Raw genomic sequence first — 15,763 nt, 5'->3', positions numbered from 1 at the left:
GGCCGTGGATTGGTCATGGCTGAGGGCTTGAAAGGTGGCAGAGCTTCGGACACCTCAGACGGACCGTGGCCCGGGATCAGACCGCGTCTCAGGCGAGTCCGAGACGCGCCGCGATCCCGCCATGGCCCGGCTGCTGCGGGCATCCTGCCTTCTCTCCCTGCTGCTGGCGGGCTTCGTCCCGCCGAGCCGGGGACAGGAGAAGTCGAAGGTGAGTGAGCCTCGGAGTGGGGGCCCGAGGGAACCAACACAGCCCCCGGGTGTCCATCTCCCGGTGACGAGGTACCTCTCCTCCCGGGCTCCCCTCCAGAAGATCAACACTAGGTGCAAGGGACACCCTTAACTCCGGTGGTCACCCTCCTGCCGACGGGACCCCCACACCGGGACCGGGTCCTGCGCAGTTCCATCCCTAGGCGGCCTGGCGGGCGGGCAGGAGGGAGGGTGTGCAGGGAAGGAGTAGCGCTCCTCCCCAGTTCCTGGCCTCTCCCTCCTGGCGGCCTCAGGGTCGCCTGGCTGCCTCCCTGCGGCCCCTGCCCCTAAGCTACTCCCCTCCAGTAGAGGCTGAAGTGGGTGCGGGCACAGAAAAAGACCCAGAGACTTGGTGTCTGGACTATCTGCGGAGGTTTCCCGGGGAACTGACAGGCAAGGAAAAGGGAAAGAGAATACATCTGGGTGGTCTCGGTGCTGAAGTATTGTGGTGGGGGCACTTCCAGGCCAAGAATGCAGGTAGAGGGGCCCACGTGGATTCCAGGGCACTGGTAGAAGAGGCAGGATCTGTGATAGAAAGAGCTCTGGACTGGCAGTGCAGAACAGTCAGAACTCCAACTAGATCCCTAACACTTCCTAGGCTTCAGTTTCTCCATCTGCAGGTCACACAGTGTGTGTTGGGGGGTGGGGGGGCGGGGGATGGGGATGTTTGGAGAAGCTGCAAAATCCACACACTGTTCTCGGAAGGGTTTCCTGTTCCCGAGCAGCCTCATTACCCACCACACACTGCCCATGTTGGCAGAGCAAACCTGATAGTTGGGGAAAGCTAGGGACTGCCAGCTCAATATGAGAGGCAGGATTCTCCTGAGCCTCAGTCAATTCCCAGCAGAGCTGTGTGACCCTTAATGAGAGTGGGGATGCTGAGGCCAGGAGCAAGGGTGACCCAGCATGCTATCTCCTTGGACAGTAAATGCCAAGGTGGGCCCTGTAGACTCCTCCTCTTCCCCAGGGGGGGGAAGCAGAAGCCAAGCATAGGGATAGATCCAGAGAGAGGCTTCTGTCTCTGACCTCCCTACACATGTCACACACACACACACACACACATTTGTGTAAACTCAAGAAGCTATTTCTGAAATCTTCTGGATCTTGTGGGTCCATGATTCTGTTTCCAAAATGCTACCCGCTGCTCAAGAGGCCCCTCCAAATACAGGGTTCCTTCTGTCTGTTTCTATCCCCGATCCTTTCCTCAACCTGAATCCCATTTAGTCTGTCCATCCTTGAAGTCAGCACAGAGACTGCATGGCTACAAAGCCACTTCCTCCAAGTCTCTTCATTTGTATCTGGCCCTGTTCACAACCCCCAACCCAGAAGGCATTTTTAAGGATAGGGATGGGACTGAGTTTCAAGATAGGGTGTGGGGTGGGAAAGGCGCAGACCACAGGCAGGCCAGCATGAAGTTAGTCCCATACCCTTGGTTTGGGGAGAGCCAGAGAATAGAAGATTGGGCCTGGCCTCAAGAAGGCTGGAGGTAAAAATGTGGACCCCATGAATAACTCACCATCGCCAAGTGTTCCCTACAGAACTCTGGGAAGGAATAAATGGATTCCAAGAGAACAGGATGGGCATGGTCTTCAAAAGTCAGGGATCGTATCAGATGCAACCAGCTAGGACTTGTGGGCTACTGGCAGTCTGGGCATGCCCATCTTCCCTCCCAGGTCCTTAGAGAATGGAGATGTCATAACTCCAGGCTCTAGGCCTCAGCGGCAGCCAAGATGGCTTGTGGGGAACAGACAAAAGATGACAGCCAAGAAGGGATGTTTTCCTCCGCCCAATTTGAAGAGAGGGCTAGGGAACAAAGCAGAGTCTCCTGTCCTTGCCGTGTCTCCCCTCCAGTCCAGCATAAAGCTGCCCAGGCTCACTCTTTTTGCTCCACAACAGCATGTTACAGAAACTGAATAATAACAACTGCTGACGTGTGTGGGATCCTAGTAACCGCTGGTTTCTAGGTGACCAAAACAGGCAGAGAGAATCATGGAACACAGGCTGACAGAGCTCAAGGGCTCTTTAAGACAGCACTGAATCTGACCCCATCTCACAATTGAGGAGCCGGAGCCCCAGAGAAGGAAAAGGAGTGGTCATATGGAGTCAGAGGCACAGCCAGACCCAGAACTCTGATCTCCGGCCCCAAGCCCAGGTCTCACCCACAGCATCACAGTGATGGGAATGGAAAGATAGGAGAGAAGAAAGATACAAGGCCAGCAGTGACAGCCAGCTGGGGGCCTGCCTGAGACCCCTCGCAACTCTGGAGCCATCAGAACTCTCGCACCTTGTTGAGCTGCGGGAGGACTGAGGACCCTCCCGGCCTCTCCCCTCCGTCCCTGGCCTCCCTGTTCAAGGTGCAGGACTCGGATTCTGCGGCCCAGAGGAGGAAGGAGGCTCACGTCAGGACTGGGCTGCAGTGCTCGGTGGTATGTGCAGGCCCTGACTGCCCCTGCCATGGGCCTCCCTCTGACCCCGTCAGTCTGGACCCACGGCACTGGCCTTTCTGGCTTCAACAGGAAGCATGAAGACTGTCACTTGTCCCTCCAGGAGGCACCTTGCCTGCTGCACCATCTTCACACTGGCTGGGGAACATCAAAGGCCCCTCACAATAATGGGGGAACATCAGGGCCCTTTTCCCTAGCTGCAGATAGAACAGCCATTCCTCCTTGGTATGGGGAGTTCTCTCCAAGAGGCTTTCTAGACTTATCTGCTGGTGGATTCTCACAGCCATTCGGGGTGGCAGGTGGTATTTTCCTGGCAGCAGACTGAGGCTCAGAGAGCAAAACTGACTGACTGACCCAGGACCACACAGCCAGCAAAGAATAAAACCCAATGAGAGGAGATGCCCCTTACCCTGCCCCAACCCTGAACCGGTGCCCAGAAGCTGATCCTGTTGTTCCATTATTTGGACAACCTCTTGGCTTTTTTTCTTTCCATTTCCCAGAATTTGTTTTCAGGTTGAGCAGAGCGGAAGAGGTGGAGAGGCACGCAGGACGGCCTTGCCTTCTGGCTGCTAGACCTCTGTGGCCAACTGGGGTATATTTGTTTTGCCCTGGGTGCATTTTGAGGTGGAACCAACCCTAGCTTGGGCTAAGGAGGCCCAGGGGTGGAGGAATGTTGAGCTTAAGTCTCAGGCCTGCCTCCAGCACTCACCAAAAGTCACAGGGCATGGAATATTAGACACATGTCAAGCAGGGAATTTGCACTGAAGCCAAGAAGGGACCTGCGGCTGTCAGGGAGTGGCTTGGTGGAAGGAGTACCTATGGCATATTCAGGACAGAGATGGCTTTTCTCCACCCTCCGGGGGCCACGCCCTGCCAGCCAACTTCCTTCATCCTGTCAGGCCCAGGTCCCTCACCTCAGCAACATGCCTTCCAGGACTGATGGCAAGAGAGGACATGAATCTGCTTCTCTAACTCCAGCCACAAGCCTCTGTCTCTCCTGATCTATTGAATGTTAGTTGGCATTCAATTGGTTTGTCTTTCCATCTCTGTTTTCTACAAGAGGACAGGAGACAGAGAGCAGCTGATAGAATGGTGGCAAATTTTTTTGCCCATCATAACCAGCCTGCCTGCTGATTGTTACTGATACCATGACACCCTTTAAGGGGAGATCCAGATTTTTGCAGTCTATACCCAAGGTGAGGTGAGGGTGGAGTTCAGTCAAATGCAGTATCCTGCTTGCTAGCAGTAATCCCACTCCCTCCTCTCCCATCATGGTTGTGAAAAGCTGATCCAGTTCAAAGTTCTCATTTTATAAAAGAGGAAGCTAAGGCCCAGAGAAGAGAAAGGTCTAGTCCAAGACCACAGGGAGTCAGTGGTAGAGCTAGATGTGGAATCCAGGTGCCCCAGCTGGGAGCCCATTTATTGTACGCTGTCCCTACTTGTCCTGCAGGGTTGACTGTGGGGCAGCAGCTGGGCAAGGAGGAAACATAATAGTCATCGTCACAACTGCTCACCCACATCTAATAAGTGAACACCTAACATGCCAAGCGCCACTGCTTTACCCTCATTGTCATATTTAATCCTCACAGCAGGTCTTCCCCCTTCCTGGCTCCTACTCCAGCTTCCCTATTTCACAACAGCCTCAGCTTTCCGGTCCTCCAGCGAGGGAACCTCTCCATCACCCTCTCCATCCTGCCGCTCCCCCCTTCTGCTCAGTGCTTCCTTCACAACGGTCTGGCTCAGCCCTCAGCATCACTCACCTGGATTACTGCAGCAGCCGTGTCAGCGTGGCCTCCCTCACAGCCTGCTAAATGTTTATAAATTGATTTGTGAGGCAAATAAGGAATCCTCCAAGTTTCTATAGTACTCACTATGGCTTCTATAGTACACTATGGTTTCTATAGTACACACTAAGGCTTTCATAATCTTTATCTTTTATAAAGAATTAGGAGACCTTGGTTCTAGTCAGTTCTAATTCTTGTAGTAGTCTTGGCAAGCCACTCTCCCTGTTGGGATCCTTCATTATCTTGAAAACGGAGGAGTCCAAGTTCCCTTCCAGCTGTAACTGCTTTTCTGTTCCAGACGGACTGCCATGCTGGTGTAAGTGGCACCATCTACGATTACGGCGCCCTCACCATTGATGGGCAGGAGTACATCCCCTTTAAGCAGTACGCTGGCAAATACATCCTTTTTGTCAACGTTGCCAGCTACTGAGGCTTAACAGGCCAGTACATTGGTAAGACCCTCCTCCTCTGCTGTATCTGGGGCTCCTTCTGCCAGTTGGGCACATTTCAACCACAGGAGCTTTTCTGGTACAAAAAGGAAAGGAGTGACAGTGATGATGAGATTCTAAGCTCTGTATCCCAATTCTACTGTTTCATGATTTTGTGACGATGTTTATATAAGCCTGAGGTATTATCATGTTTAGAGATGTTCTAGAAGATTCCCAGTTATTCTTCTTCATTCTTGGGCACCTCAGCTGACGTAAAAGCAGTGGGATGGAGTTTGGAGTGACTGGAGCGACTTTCACTGCATTAAGAAATGGCAGCCTTATGTCGCTCAGTCTCTCATCTGCCCTCAGCCTCACCTGCCTTCGTGCTTCTCTTGGCCACCGTCTGGGAAGCAGGCAGTTGGCCCAAGGCCCCAGAGTGTGCTGGTGACAGAGCAGGAGCTTCGCCCAGGTTTCCTGATCTTAGTGTCCTCACTCCTTTCTCCTTAGCCGGGGCAGAGTGAAGAGCCCGAGGAGCAGGAAGGCCAAAGGCAGCTGACAGCACCCAGCTGGAAAGTGCTTTGGAGTGGGGCAGTCTGTTGGCAGGGCCAGGGGAGGCAAGGGCAACCTGACCCTGAATGCTCTGCCTGGCAATCACAGGCAGATTCCTGACGGGGGATGGCAAGGGGCTGGGTGGCCCAGTGCACAGTGAGTGCCGTCTGGAATGCTTCTGTCTAGTCCTTGGAATAGAGCAGATTGCATCTGTACAACATCTGGGTGCTGGCACTGCACAAGAGGCCAGGCAGCATGAGGGAACTGGGGAGCTGGGCCAGGGCCTCCTTGGGTTCCTGAATCACCAGAGTCTAAGAGGTTGTGAGGGTCCCATGCCACAGCAGGGAAGTCCTCGGCCTTCTCCTCAGGGATGGAAGGTTCTTGCTTCAGGAAACCCAGTCCTGAATCCTGAAGAGGCCCTAGCCTCGTGGCCCAGGTGGGGGACTTCGGTGATGGGATGGTAACTGGCTGGTGATTTGAGGGGGAGCATTACTCTTTTCCCTCAAAACCTGCAGCCAATACAGCCTGGAGTGAGGAGGACAGGACTTGAATCCCAGCATCACCACACTCACTGGGTGGTGTTGCTCAGGCCTTGGTGAGTTCAGCTGAGCAGGTGCAGTGGCACAGACGAGGCAAGGCTCCTCACTAAGGCCACCTCCATCTCTGCTCTCTCTCCCGGGGCCAGAACTGAATGCACTACAGGAAGAGTTTGCACCATTTGGTCTCGTCATTCTGGGCTTCCCCTGCAACCAGTTTGGAAAACAGGAACCAGGAGAGAACTGGGAAATCCTGCCGAGCCTCAAGTGAGTGCTATGTCCTGAGAAAACCTCTCTAGTATGTCCACCCTGTGCCCTAGGCTAGGCCCCAAGCTTTTCTTGCCTTGCCCCCTACTAGTGACGGCCATTTATCAGCCACCAAGAATTACTCTCCCCTTCCAAGAACCCCATTTAATGGAATGAGTGGAAGAGGGGACAGGGACAGGGATGACTGGTTTTTAGTGCATGTGCAGGGCTCTGAGAGGGTCAACGAGAAGGTACCGAACTGAACAGACTGCGGAGCCACATTATGCCTATGCTTGTTCAATAGTCACTGGCTCCCAATGCCCACTGTGCAGTAAAACCCAGATTCCCTGCACAGCCTCCCCTACTCTGTCCCTTCTCATTTCTGAGCCCCGTGCCCATCTCCTTGGGACCCACATAGGAATGTTCCTTGCAGGTATGTCCGGCCAGGTGGGGGCTTCATCCCTAATTTCAAACTCTTTGAGAAAGGAGATGTGAACGGGGAGAAAGAGCAGAAGTTCTATACGTTCCTGAAGGTGAGTGTGCAGATGCCTCCGCAGGGGCTTCTTGCATGGCTGACACTGGCTCTGAACAGGGCCACACCCTCCTGGCTCCAGCCCATGCAGACAAGTCCCTAGCACCATCCCCTCCCCCTGGGCTCTTGGAGAATCTGTTGGCATCCAACTATCCTTCCAAGGAGAGGGCTCTGCAGAACCTGGGATCTCATCAGGATCCAAGCCTGTTTTATGGATAAGGCCCAGGCAGGGCCTCAGAATGGTCAAGCTAACAGTCTCACAATCTATTGGAGTCAAAGCCAGTTCTGGGATTCAGTTCTCTGACTCGACAACTGGTGCTCTTTTCTCAGTGCTAGGCTGTTCTCCTACCTCCAGGAAGGCAGGAGAAGGGGTGGGGCCCCAACAGGGTTGACACCATACACATTGCCCCTCCAGAACTCCTGTCCTCCTACCTCGGAACTCCTGGGCTCACCTGACCGCCTCTTCTGGGAACCCATGAAGGTCCACGACATCCGCTGGAACTTTGAGAAATTCCTGGTGGGGCCAGATGGCATACCCATCATGCGCTGGTACCACCGGACCACGGTCAGCACTGTCAAGATGGACATCCTTTCCTACATGAGGCAGCAGGCAGCCCTGGCGGTCGAGGGGAAGTAAATGAGGCCCCCCCACCCCACGCCTACCCTGCAGAGGCTGGGGAGGGACTGTTCAGGAAGGAATCCATTTCTTAAACCACACCACACTCCCACTATAGGCCCCTTACTATTACACAGGGCCCCAGCCTGACACAGTGTGCATACAATTGTGTGTGTATTGCTCTGCATGTGGGTGTTTGCACACATGCCCGCAGGTGTGTGTGACCATGTGTGCATGCACATTGAGTGCAGAGCCACCTACATCCACCTGTGTGAATACCTGGAAATGTGTATCGTATGTGCCCATGGCTGTGTCCCAGTGAAGTGCTGGAAAGTAACTCCCTTTCTTTCCAGTTCTCTGTTCCAGTGATAACAATTCACTTGTGGCTCATCCCAAATTAAAAACCAACTCTCAATCCAATTGTTCTGCTCTAACCTGGACCTCAACTTTGGGGCCAGCATCCCACTCCCTCCAAATACCACCACTGAAGTGCCCGGAATTTTCTGGGTCTACCACGCTGCCCAACCGCCCTTCTCCCCACCCTATAGCCTCTCTCCTTCCTGAAGGGCCTTCCCAAGCCCCCTCCCCCTCCCCTACCCCATAGTGCTCCCTGAGGAGCCAAGGCACACCTGAGGGAAGGGCCACGTTCCTGGTTCAGGGGTGGCATCTACATGAAGGAGGGGCCCGAAGCCCTTGTGGGCGGACCTCCCCTGAGCCTGTCTGAAGGGCCAGCCCTTAGTGCATTCAGGCTGAGGCCCACAGGCAGGGATACTCCCCCTCACCTTCGGAGGGTGTGCCCCCTCCCTCACCCTGGCCCCCTGGTGTCAGCCTCTCCTCGCATCTGCCCAGTAAAGGCCTTTGTGCAGCAGCTGAGCCTCCTGTGGTGCTTCCTCCATGGGGCTGCCCTCGCCGGGGTGGGGCTGGGGGAGCAGGAGGGGAGAGAAGAAATGAAGGGAGTGTTTCGGGCCCCTGCATTTTGGGTTCTACCTAGGTCCACACTGCTTCTCTAACCCAGCATTTGGAATTTATAAAACCAGTTCACATCTACTCTCATTTCTTCCCACAATTCTCCCACAGGGCAGCTAGGGCTGAGATGAGGTGTTCCATTTAACAGGTGAGGAAACTGAGGCTCACAGAAGGGCCAGGCCTCGCCCAGGGTTTCCTGTGTGAGGGGCAGGACTGAAATCTAAGTTCAGGTCCTTGACTCAGCCCAGGCACCACTCACCGCCCTGGATGCCCACCCTCAGGCAGGCTCCGAGCAGGTTCCTGGGGGGAAGAGTAACAGTGATGCGCTCAGGGGACTGGGCGGGGAAGGGGCGCAGAGGGAGGGAAGCAGGGAAGCAGCACTCCGAGTGACCAAGAGGGGAACGGCAGCCGGGGCATGGAAGAGCACCGCTCACAGAAGGTTCATCTTAACTTGGATTTATGTCCAAGATTTGTGCAAAGAGCGGCCTAGGGACAGACAGCCACCCCAGTCCGGGCCTCTGGCACCACAAGCCTCCAGCCGCCAGGTTCGGGGCCCATGTACTTCGGGCCAGGCCCCTCAGGGGATGCGGCTGGCACGGCCCTTCTCCCAGGCTGTGAGGGCACTGGCGGAACGGCTGTGGGTAGTAGTGGAGGGCCCTGCAGTGGAACATGCTGTCATTCTCTTTCTGCTCCTGGAGGCGAACATGCTCTCCCTACAGCGCCACACAGAGGGGAAGCTATGGCTGTGGGGCAGGTCCTGCTGCTACAGAGCTTGAAGCAAAACTTGAACACACATGAACTGAATGTGGTTCCCAGAGGGGCTGGAACCACTTCTGGGGAAATTTTGGAAGGAAGGGGTCTTGGATGCCCCCACTCTTGAGATTGACGTCCCCTTGGCTTCTGCAAAGGATGGCATGTCAAAACTGGACGTGGCCTCTACTCTAGGCAGCAGGGTGTTGAGTTTTTCCGGTTTTTCCACAGGAGGAGCCCAGATGGAAGCCTTCTGGGTGGAGCCTTCTCAGTCTGCACAGCTCAGGTCAGGCTGAGGCGTGAGCTGGCAGCCCATTTCAGCCTCCCATCCAGCTGAGGCTCTGGCCACAAACAAGTGGCCTCTAGTTTTTCCATGATCTGAGGTCAGCTGGCTCTATGAGATGAGGACGGAGCCAAGCAATGTGATCTGGTCTCACTGAGGCCCCTCCCGGTCATTTTTTGTGGATTCTAGATAAATAAAAATTTTGAGGATTTAAAGATGATGTGGTACAGTAGGTTTCAAAGTTCTATGGAAACCCATAGTAACTGAAAATAACAGCTGGAGTTATTAAGTGTTACCAAGTGCCAGGCCCTGGGCTAAGTGCCTTAGGTACATCTGTCATTCAGTCTTTGCCCAGCCCTGTGAAGAAGGCACATTATTACCGCTTTTTGGAGGAGGGATCTAGGGCACACAAGTTTTGAAAAACGTGCCTGAAGACCCAGATCTAGGAAGTGCTTGACCCTAGTCAGTCTGGCTCCAGATCCCAAAAGTGGAGAAGTTCTGGGGAGGAGACAGCCCTGCCCATTTGGCCTCTCTGTCCCTGACCAGAGCAGCCTCCCAGGGGTTCCACAAACCCTCTAGGGCTCGACAAGGAGCCACAGGAAAATGACTGACTAGCCCAATGCCTCCTCCTAACCACCAGATCCTCCGAACCACACTGCTCCAAGTCGTCCAGTGGCCTCTGCTCACACACATTCTGTGAAGGGGCACTGCCCCTCCTGGTGGAGCGGGCTCCACTTCTGCACAGCTGAAACCCTTAGAAAACTCTGTGCTGAGATGGACTTAGCCTCCCTACTGCTCCCACCCACTAGTTGTAATTTTGTTCCCAGAAGTCCTATGGGCAAGACAGTGTCTTTTGCACCCCACAGAGCCTTGCAGAAGGCAAAGGTAGTCAATAAGGACCCAGGGTCCCTCTGTGACTAGCAAACAAACTTCCAGTTCCCAACTGGTCACGGCAGATACCACAGCCAGCGGGAGCTTTCTGAATGAAAATTGAATCAGTCATGTCACTTTTCTTTAAAATGTCCAAGGCCTCCACATCCTTAGGGTAAAGATCAGCCCTCCTGCCATGGTCTGCAAGGCCCTGCGCTGCCTGGACTTGCTTACCTTCCTGCCTCTCCTTTCCCACCTTGTCCGCTGCTCCAGTCACACACACAGGCCCTCTCTCAATCCTCCAGTGGCTACCCTCCTTCCCTCCCTCCCACCAAGGCCTTTGTACCTGTCATTTCTCTGTGATAATATCCTCTGCTCACACCTCTTCATCTAGTTAATGCCACACATTCTGAAAATTTCAACTCAGCACTGCCCCAGTCTAGGTCAGGCTCCTGTTATCTGCTCTCATAGAAATCTGCTCTTCCTCCTTCAGAGCACTTGAGAGACAAGACCCAGCTCTAGGGAATCACGCTCACCTCCTGGTTCTGCAGGCCGGGCTGTGGGAAAGTCAATCACTTGGGAACTCTGACTGTGCATTCCTCCACAGGGTGGCCGCCAGGTGTATTCTGGCTGTAATGAAACTGGTGCTCAGTAATCAATAACTGAACTCAAAAATTGTAATAGCAGCTACCATGCCAGAACAGTACTAAATACTTATACATGTTAAGTATAAAATCCTTATGACAAGCCAGGTTGCCACCCCCACTTTACATGTAAATAAACTGAGGCTCAGAGGAGTTAAATAATCCCATCCTGCTATAGGAAAGTGGACAAGCTTCCATTAGAACACAGATCTTTATAACTCTAGACCCAATCTCTTAAGCCCCACACTATCCTCCAGTATTTAAAGATGTGTGGAAGGAATGGGCATAGGGAAGAAGCCAGAAGAGAGGCCAGACAGGAGGCTACTGCTGTCCAGGTGAGAGCAGGGATGCCTGGGTGAGCTGTGGCAGAGGGACTGGAGAGGATGGGACAGGTGACAGCAGCTCTTTGAAGAAAGAATGATAAGGGCCCTTTTGCAGCCGGGTGGCGGGAGAGCAGAAGTGGATGACTGCTTTTCCAGAGATAAATTGAGAAGTCATCAAAGATTAAGTAAAAGGGGAGACTGGATTAAGGACGGCAGCATGAGAGCTGAGAAAGAGGCTTCCTCCTAAAACTACACATAACACGAAAACATAATTAATAGAACTAATCCTGAAAGAGCAACAGGAAAGAGGACTGCGCCAGATTGCATACACCTAGAGAAAAGAGCAGACCTCACGGGACAGAGTAACGTACCAACGCTGTGGCCTGGAGGGACCCAAGCCCTTCCCTCACCCCAGCTCAACAGCAGGAGGAAGAGAAACGGAGCGGGGAGGGAGTGGAGGCCTGGGATTGCTGAATACCTAATTCCAAAGATCTGCTCTGGGAGCACAAACCTACATTTCATGGTGCTTTCATGATACTCTCATGATTAGGGGGTTGGAAAGCTAAGACAGGCAGAATTCCTGGAGAGACTGAGATCCCAGCTGCTTGTAGAAAGCACAGATCCATATTGGGGTGCTCTGGGACAAGAGAGGCAGGCAGTCTGAGACACTTCCTACCAAGGAAGCCCTTAGCAAGAGGGCGGCTAAAGGGGCAAGGATTGCACAGAGCTTACTGCTCAGGAGAAAGGACAGGTAGACAAAATTGTCCAGGTGCACTCTGCCCAGCAGGTTAGGAGCTTTCATGATCTTCAGGCGCTCCAGCTCCCTGGCAGGCTACACAGCTCCAAGGACCTCCTCCGTGATACGCAGCCTACTATGCCTTTCTCCTGGTGAGCCCCACCCACCTGGCTCGCAAACTGGCAAACCCTACCCGGTGTTAGGCCAGCCAGAGGGAAGACTGTCTACAGCAACTACAAACACAAAGCAGAGAGGCTTATACCTGTGTGCTTGACCCACTGGTTCAGGCAGTAGAGACAGGCATAGCAGCCAGGAAGCAGGAAAGAGCTCTTTCCTCCCCTCAGGCACCAATACCACACCCCTGTGACCCCCAACATGCTTCAGGGGCTGAGCAGCTCCAGAGAGTAGGGCTTCTGGACACTAGAGGGCACCATATACACATATGAAATGCCAAAGGAACCTGGTTCAAAGTAAAATTATTAATACAACTCCTGAGAAAGACTTAAATGACATTGACCTCATAAATCTTCCTGAAAGGGAGTTCAAAATAAAAATCATTAACATGCTCATAGAAGTACAGAAAGATATCCAAGAACTCAGGAATGAATTCCAGTTGGAGATCCAATGGTTGAAGAGCACAGTGGAGGGTATTAAAAGCAGATAAGACACGGTGGAGGAGACGATAAATCAAACAGAAACTAGAGAAGAGGAATACAAAGAAGCTGAGGCACAGAGAGAAAAAAGGATCTCTAAGAATGAAAGAATATTGAGAGAACTGTGTGACCAAGCAAAATGGAACAATATTCGCATTATAGGGGTACCAGAAGAAGAAGAAGAGAGAAAGGGATAGAAAGTGTCTTTGAGGAGGTAATTGATGAAAACTTCCCCAATCTGGGGAAGGAGATAGTCTCTCAGGCCATGGAGGGGCACAGATCTCCCAACACAAGGGACCCAAGGAAGACAACACCAAGACATATAGTACTTAAAATGGCAAAGATCGAGGATAAGGACAGACTATTAAAAGCAGCCAGAGAGAAAAATAAGATCACATACAAAGGAAAGCCCATCAGGCTATCATCAGACTTCTCAGCAGAAACCTTACAGGCCAGAAGGGAGTGGCTGTAAATGGCATGATGTATTTAATGCAATGAAGCAGAAGGGACTTGAACTAAGATTACTTTATCTGGCAATATTATCACTTAAATTTGAAGGAGTGATTAACCAATTTCCAGATAAGCAAAAGCTGAGAGAATTTACATCCCACAAACCATCTTGACAGTGTATTTTGGAGGGACTGCTATAGATGGAAGTGTTTCTAAGGTTTAATAGCTGTCACCAGAGGTGATAAAACCACAGTAAAGAAAGTAGAACAGATAATTACTAAGCAAATGCAAAATTAAATTAACTATCCCCAAAGTCAATCAAGGGATAGAAAAAGAGTACAGATATGATACCTAATATATAAAGAATGGAGGAGGAAGAAAAAGGAGGAGAAAAAAAAAAAGAACCTTTAGATTATATTTGCAATAGCACATCAAGTGAGTCAATTTAGACTCTTAGATACTAAGGAAGCTAACCTGGAACGTTTGGTAACCACGAATCTAAAGCCTGCAATGGCAATGAGTACATACCTATCGATAATCACCCTAAATGTAAATGGACTGAATGCACCAATCAAAAGATAGAGTCACTGAATGGATAAAAAAACAAGACCCATCTAAATGCTGCCTACAAGAGACTCACTTTAAACCCAAAGACATACACAGACTAAAAGTGAAGGGATGGAAAAAGATATTTCATGCAACTAATAGGGATAAAAAGCAGGAGTTGCAGTACTTGTATCAGACAAAATAGACTTCAAAACAAAGAAAGTCACAAGAGATAAAGAAGAACATTACATAATGATAAAGGGGTCAATCCAACAAGAAAATATAACTGTTATAAATATCTATGCGCCCAACACAGGAGCACCTACATATGGGAAACAAATACTAACAGAATTAAAAGGGGAAAAAGAATGCAATGCATTCATTCCAGGAGACTTCTACACTCCACTCACTCTGAAGGACACGTCAACAAGACAGAAAATAAGTAAGGAGACAGGGGCACTGAAAAACACATTAGAACAGATGGACCTAACAGACATCTACAGAACTGTACACTCAAAAGCAGCAGAATACACATTCTTCTCAAGTGCACATGGAACATTTTCAAGAATAGATCATATACTAGGCTACAAGAAGAGCCTCGGTAAATTCAAAAAGACTGAAATTGTACTAACCAGTTTCTCAGACCAGAAAAGTATGAAACTAGAAATAAATTACGTGAAGAAAATGAAAAAGCCCACAAACACAGGAGGCTTCACAAATGCTCCTAAATTATGAATGGATCAACGACCAAATAAAAACAAGAGATCAAGCAACATATGGAGACAAATGACAACAATAATTCAACACTGCATAACCTGTGGGATGCAGCAAAGGCCATGCTAAGAGGAAAGTATACTGCAATACAGGCCTACCTCAGGAAAGAAAACAATCCCATATGAGCAGTCTAAACTCACAATTAATGAAACTAGAAAAAGAAGAACAAATAAGGCCCAAAGTAAGTAAAAGGAGGGACATAATAAAGATTAGAGCAGAAATAAATAAAACCGAGAAGAATAAAACAACAGAATCAATGAAAGCAAGAGCTGGGTCTTTGAGAAAATAAACAAAATAAATCCCTAACCAGACTTATGAAGAAAAAAAAGAGTCTACAAACATAAACAGAATCAGAAATGAGAAAGGAAAAATCACTACGGACACCACAGAAATACAAAGAATTATTAGAGAATATTATGAAAAATTATATGCTAACAAACTGGATAACCTACAAGAAATGGACAACTTTCTAGAAAAATACAACCTTCCAAGGCTGACCCAGAAAGAAACAGAAAATCTGAACAGACCAATTACCAGCAATGAAATTGAACTGGTAATAAAAAACCTACCTAAGAACAAAACCCCTGCACCAGATGGCTTCACCGCTGAATTTTATCAAACATTTAGTGAAGACCTAATACCCGTCCTCCTTAAAGTTTTCTAAAGAGTAGAAGAAGAGGGAATACTTCCAAACTCATTCTATGAGGCCAGCATCACTCTAATACCAAAACCAGGCAAAGACACCACAAGAAAAGAAAATTACAGACCAATATCCCTGATGAACATAGATGCAAAAATACTCAACAAAATATTAGCAAACCAAATTCAAAAATACATCAAAAAGGTCATCCATCATGATCAAGTAGGATTTATTCCAAGAATGCAAGGATGGTACAACATTTGAAAATCCATCAACATCATCCACCACATCAAAAAGAAGGACAAAAAACACATGATCATCTCCATAGATGCTGAAAAAGCATTTGACAAAATTCAACATCCATTCATGATAAAAACTCTCAACAGAATGGGTATAGAGGGCAAGTACCCCAGCTTATCAAAGGCCATATATGACAAACCCACAGCCAACATTATACTTAACAGCGAGAAGCTGAAAACTTTTCCTTTAAGATCGGGAACAAGGTAAGGATGCCCACTCTCCCCACTTTTATTCAACATAGTACTGGAGGTCCTAGCCACGGCAATTAGACAACACAAAGAAATAAAAGGCATCCAGATTGGCAAGGAAGAAGTTAAACTGTCCCTGTTTGCAGATGACATGATATCGTATATAAAAAAACCTTAAAGAATCCACTCCAAAACTACTAGATCTAATATCTGAATTCAGCAAAGTTGCACGATACAAAATTAATATGCATAAATCTGT

The 15,763-nt window shown here is 50.1% G+C and overlaps 2 protein-coding genes across 14 annotated transcripts in view; one reads left to right on the top strand and one right to left on the bottom strand.

Moving 5' to 3' along the window:
* On the top strand, window positions 1–8,249 carry GPX3 (glutathione peroxidase 3). Of its 2 annotated transcripts, XM_017651581.3 has the most exons (5): window positions 40–208; window positions 4,773–4,926; window positions 6,137–6,254; window positions 6,667–6,766; window positions 7,181–8,249. In XM_017651581.3, the coding sequence occupies exons 1-5, from the start codon at window positions 122–124 to the stop codon at window positions 7,400–7,402; spliced, it is 681 nt and encodes a 226-aa protein (XP_017507070.1). In that variant the 5' UTR covers window positions 40–121; the 3' UTR covers window positions 7,403–8,249. The 2 variants fall into 2 exon arrangements, with proteins under 2 accessions (XP_036849950.1, XP_017507070.1); XM_036994055.1 differs by lacking the exon at window positions 4,773–4,926 and having other exon boundaries at window positions 1–208.
* Window positions 8,250–8,787: 538 nt separating this feature from the next.
* TNIP1 (TNFAIP3 interacting protein 1) overlaps window positions 8,788–15,763 on the bottom strand; it is a 54,606-nt gene continuing 47,630 nt past the window's right edge. For 10 of the 12 annotated variants that reach the window (XM_073230452.1, XM_073230476.1, XM_073230448.1 and 7 more), the window contains 2 exons: window positions 10,787–10,880; window positions 8,788–9,565 (listed from right to left, as the gene is read on the bottom strand). In XM_073230452.1, coding sequence (XP_073086553.1) covers window positions 9,531–9,565; window positions 10,787–10,880 — 129 coding nt within the window. In that variant the 3' untranslated portion in view covers window positions 8,788–9,530. Of the gene's footprint in view, window positions 9,566–10,786; window positions 10,892–15,763 lie in introns of all 12 variants that reach the window. The other 2 variants (XM_073230459.1, XM_073230480.1) reach the window with 1 other exon arrangement.

The sequence above is a fragment of the Manis javanica genome, chromosome 1, assembly GCF_040802235.1.
Source record: "Manis javanica isolate MJ-LG chromosome 1, MJ_LKY, whole genome shotgun sequence".
In the NCBI taxonomy this organism is placed as follows: domain Eukaryota; kingdom Metazoa; phylum Chordata; class Mammalia; order Pholidota; family Manidae; genus Manis; species Manis javanica.
This window is presented reverse-complemented; position numbering and strand designations above follow the sequence as displayed.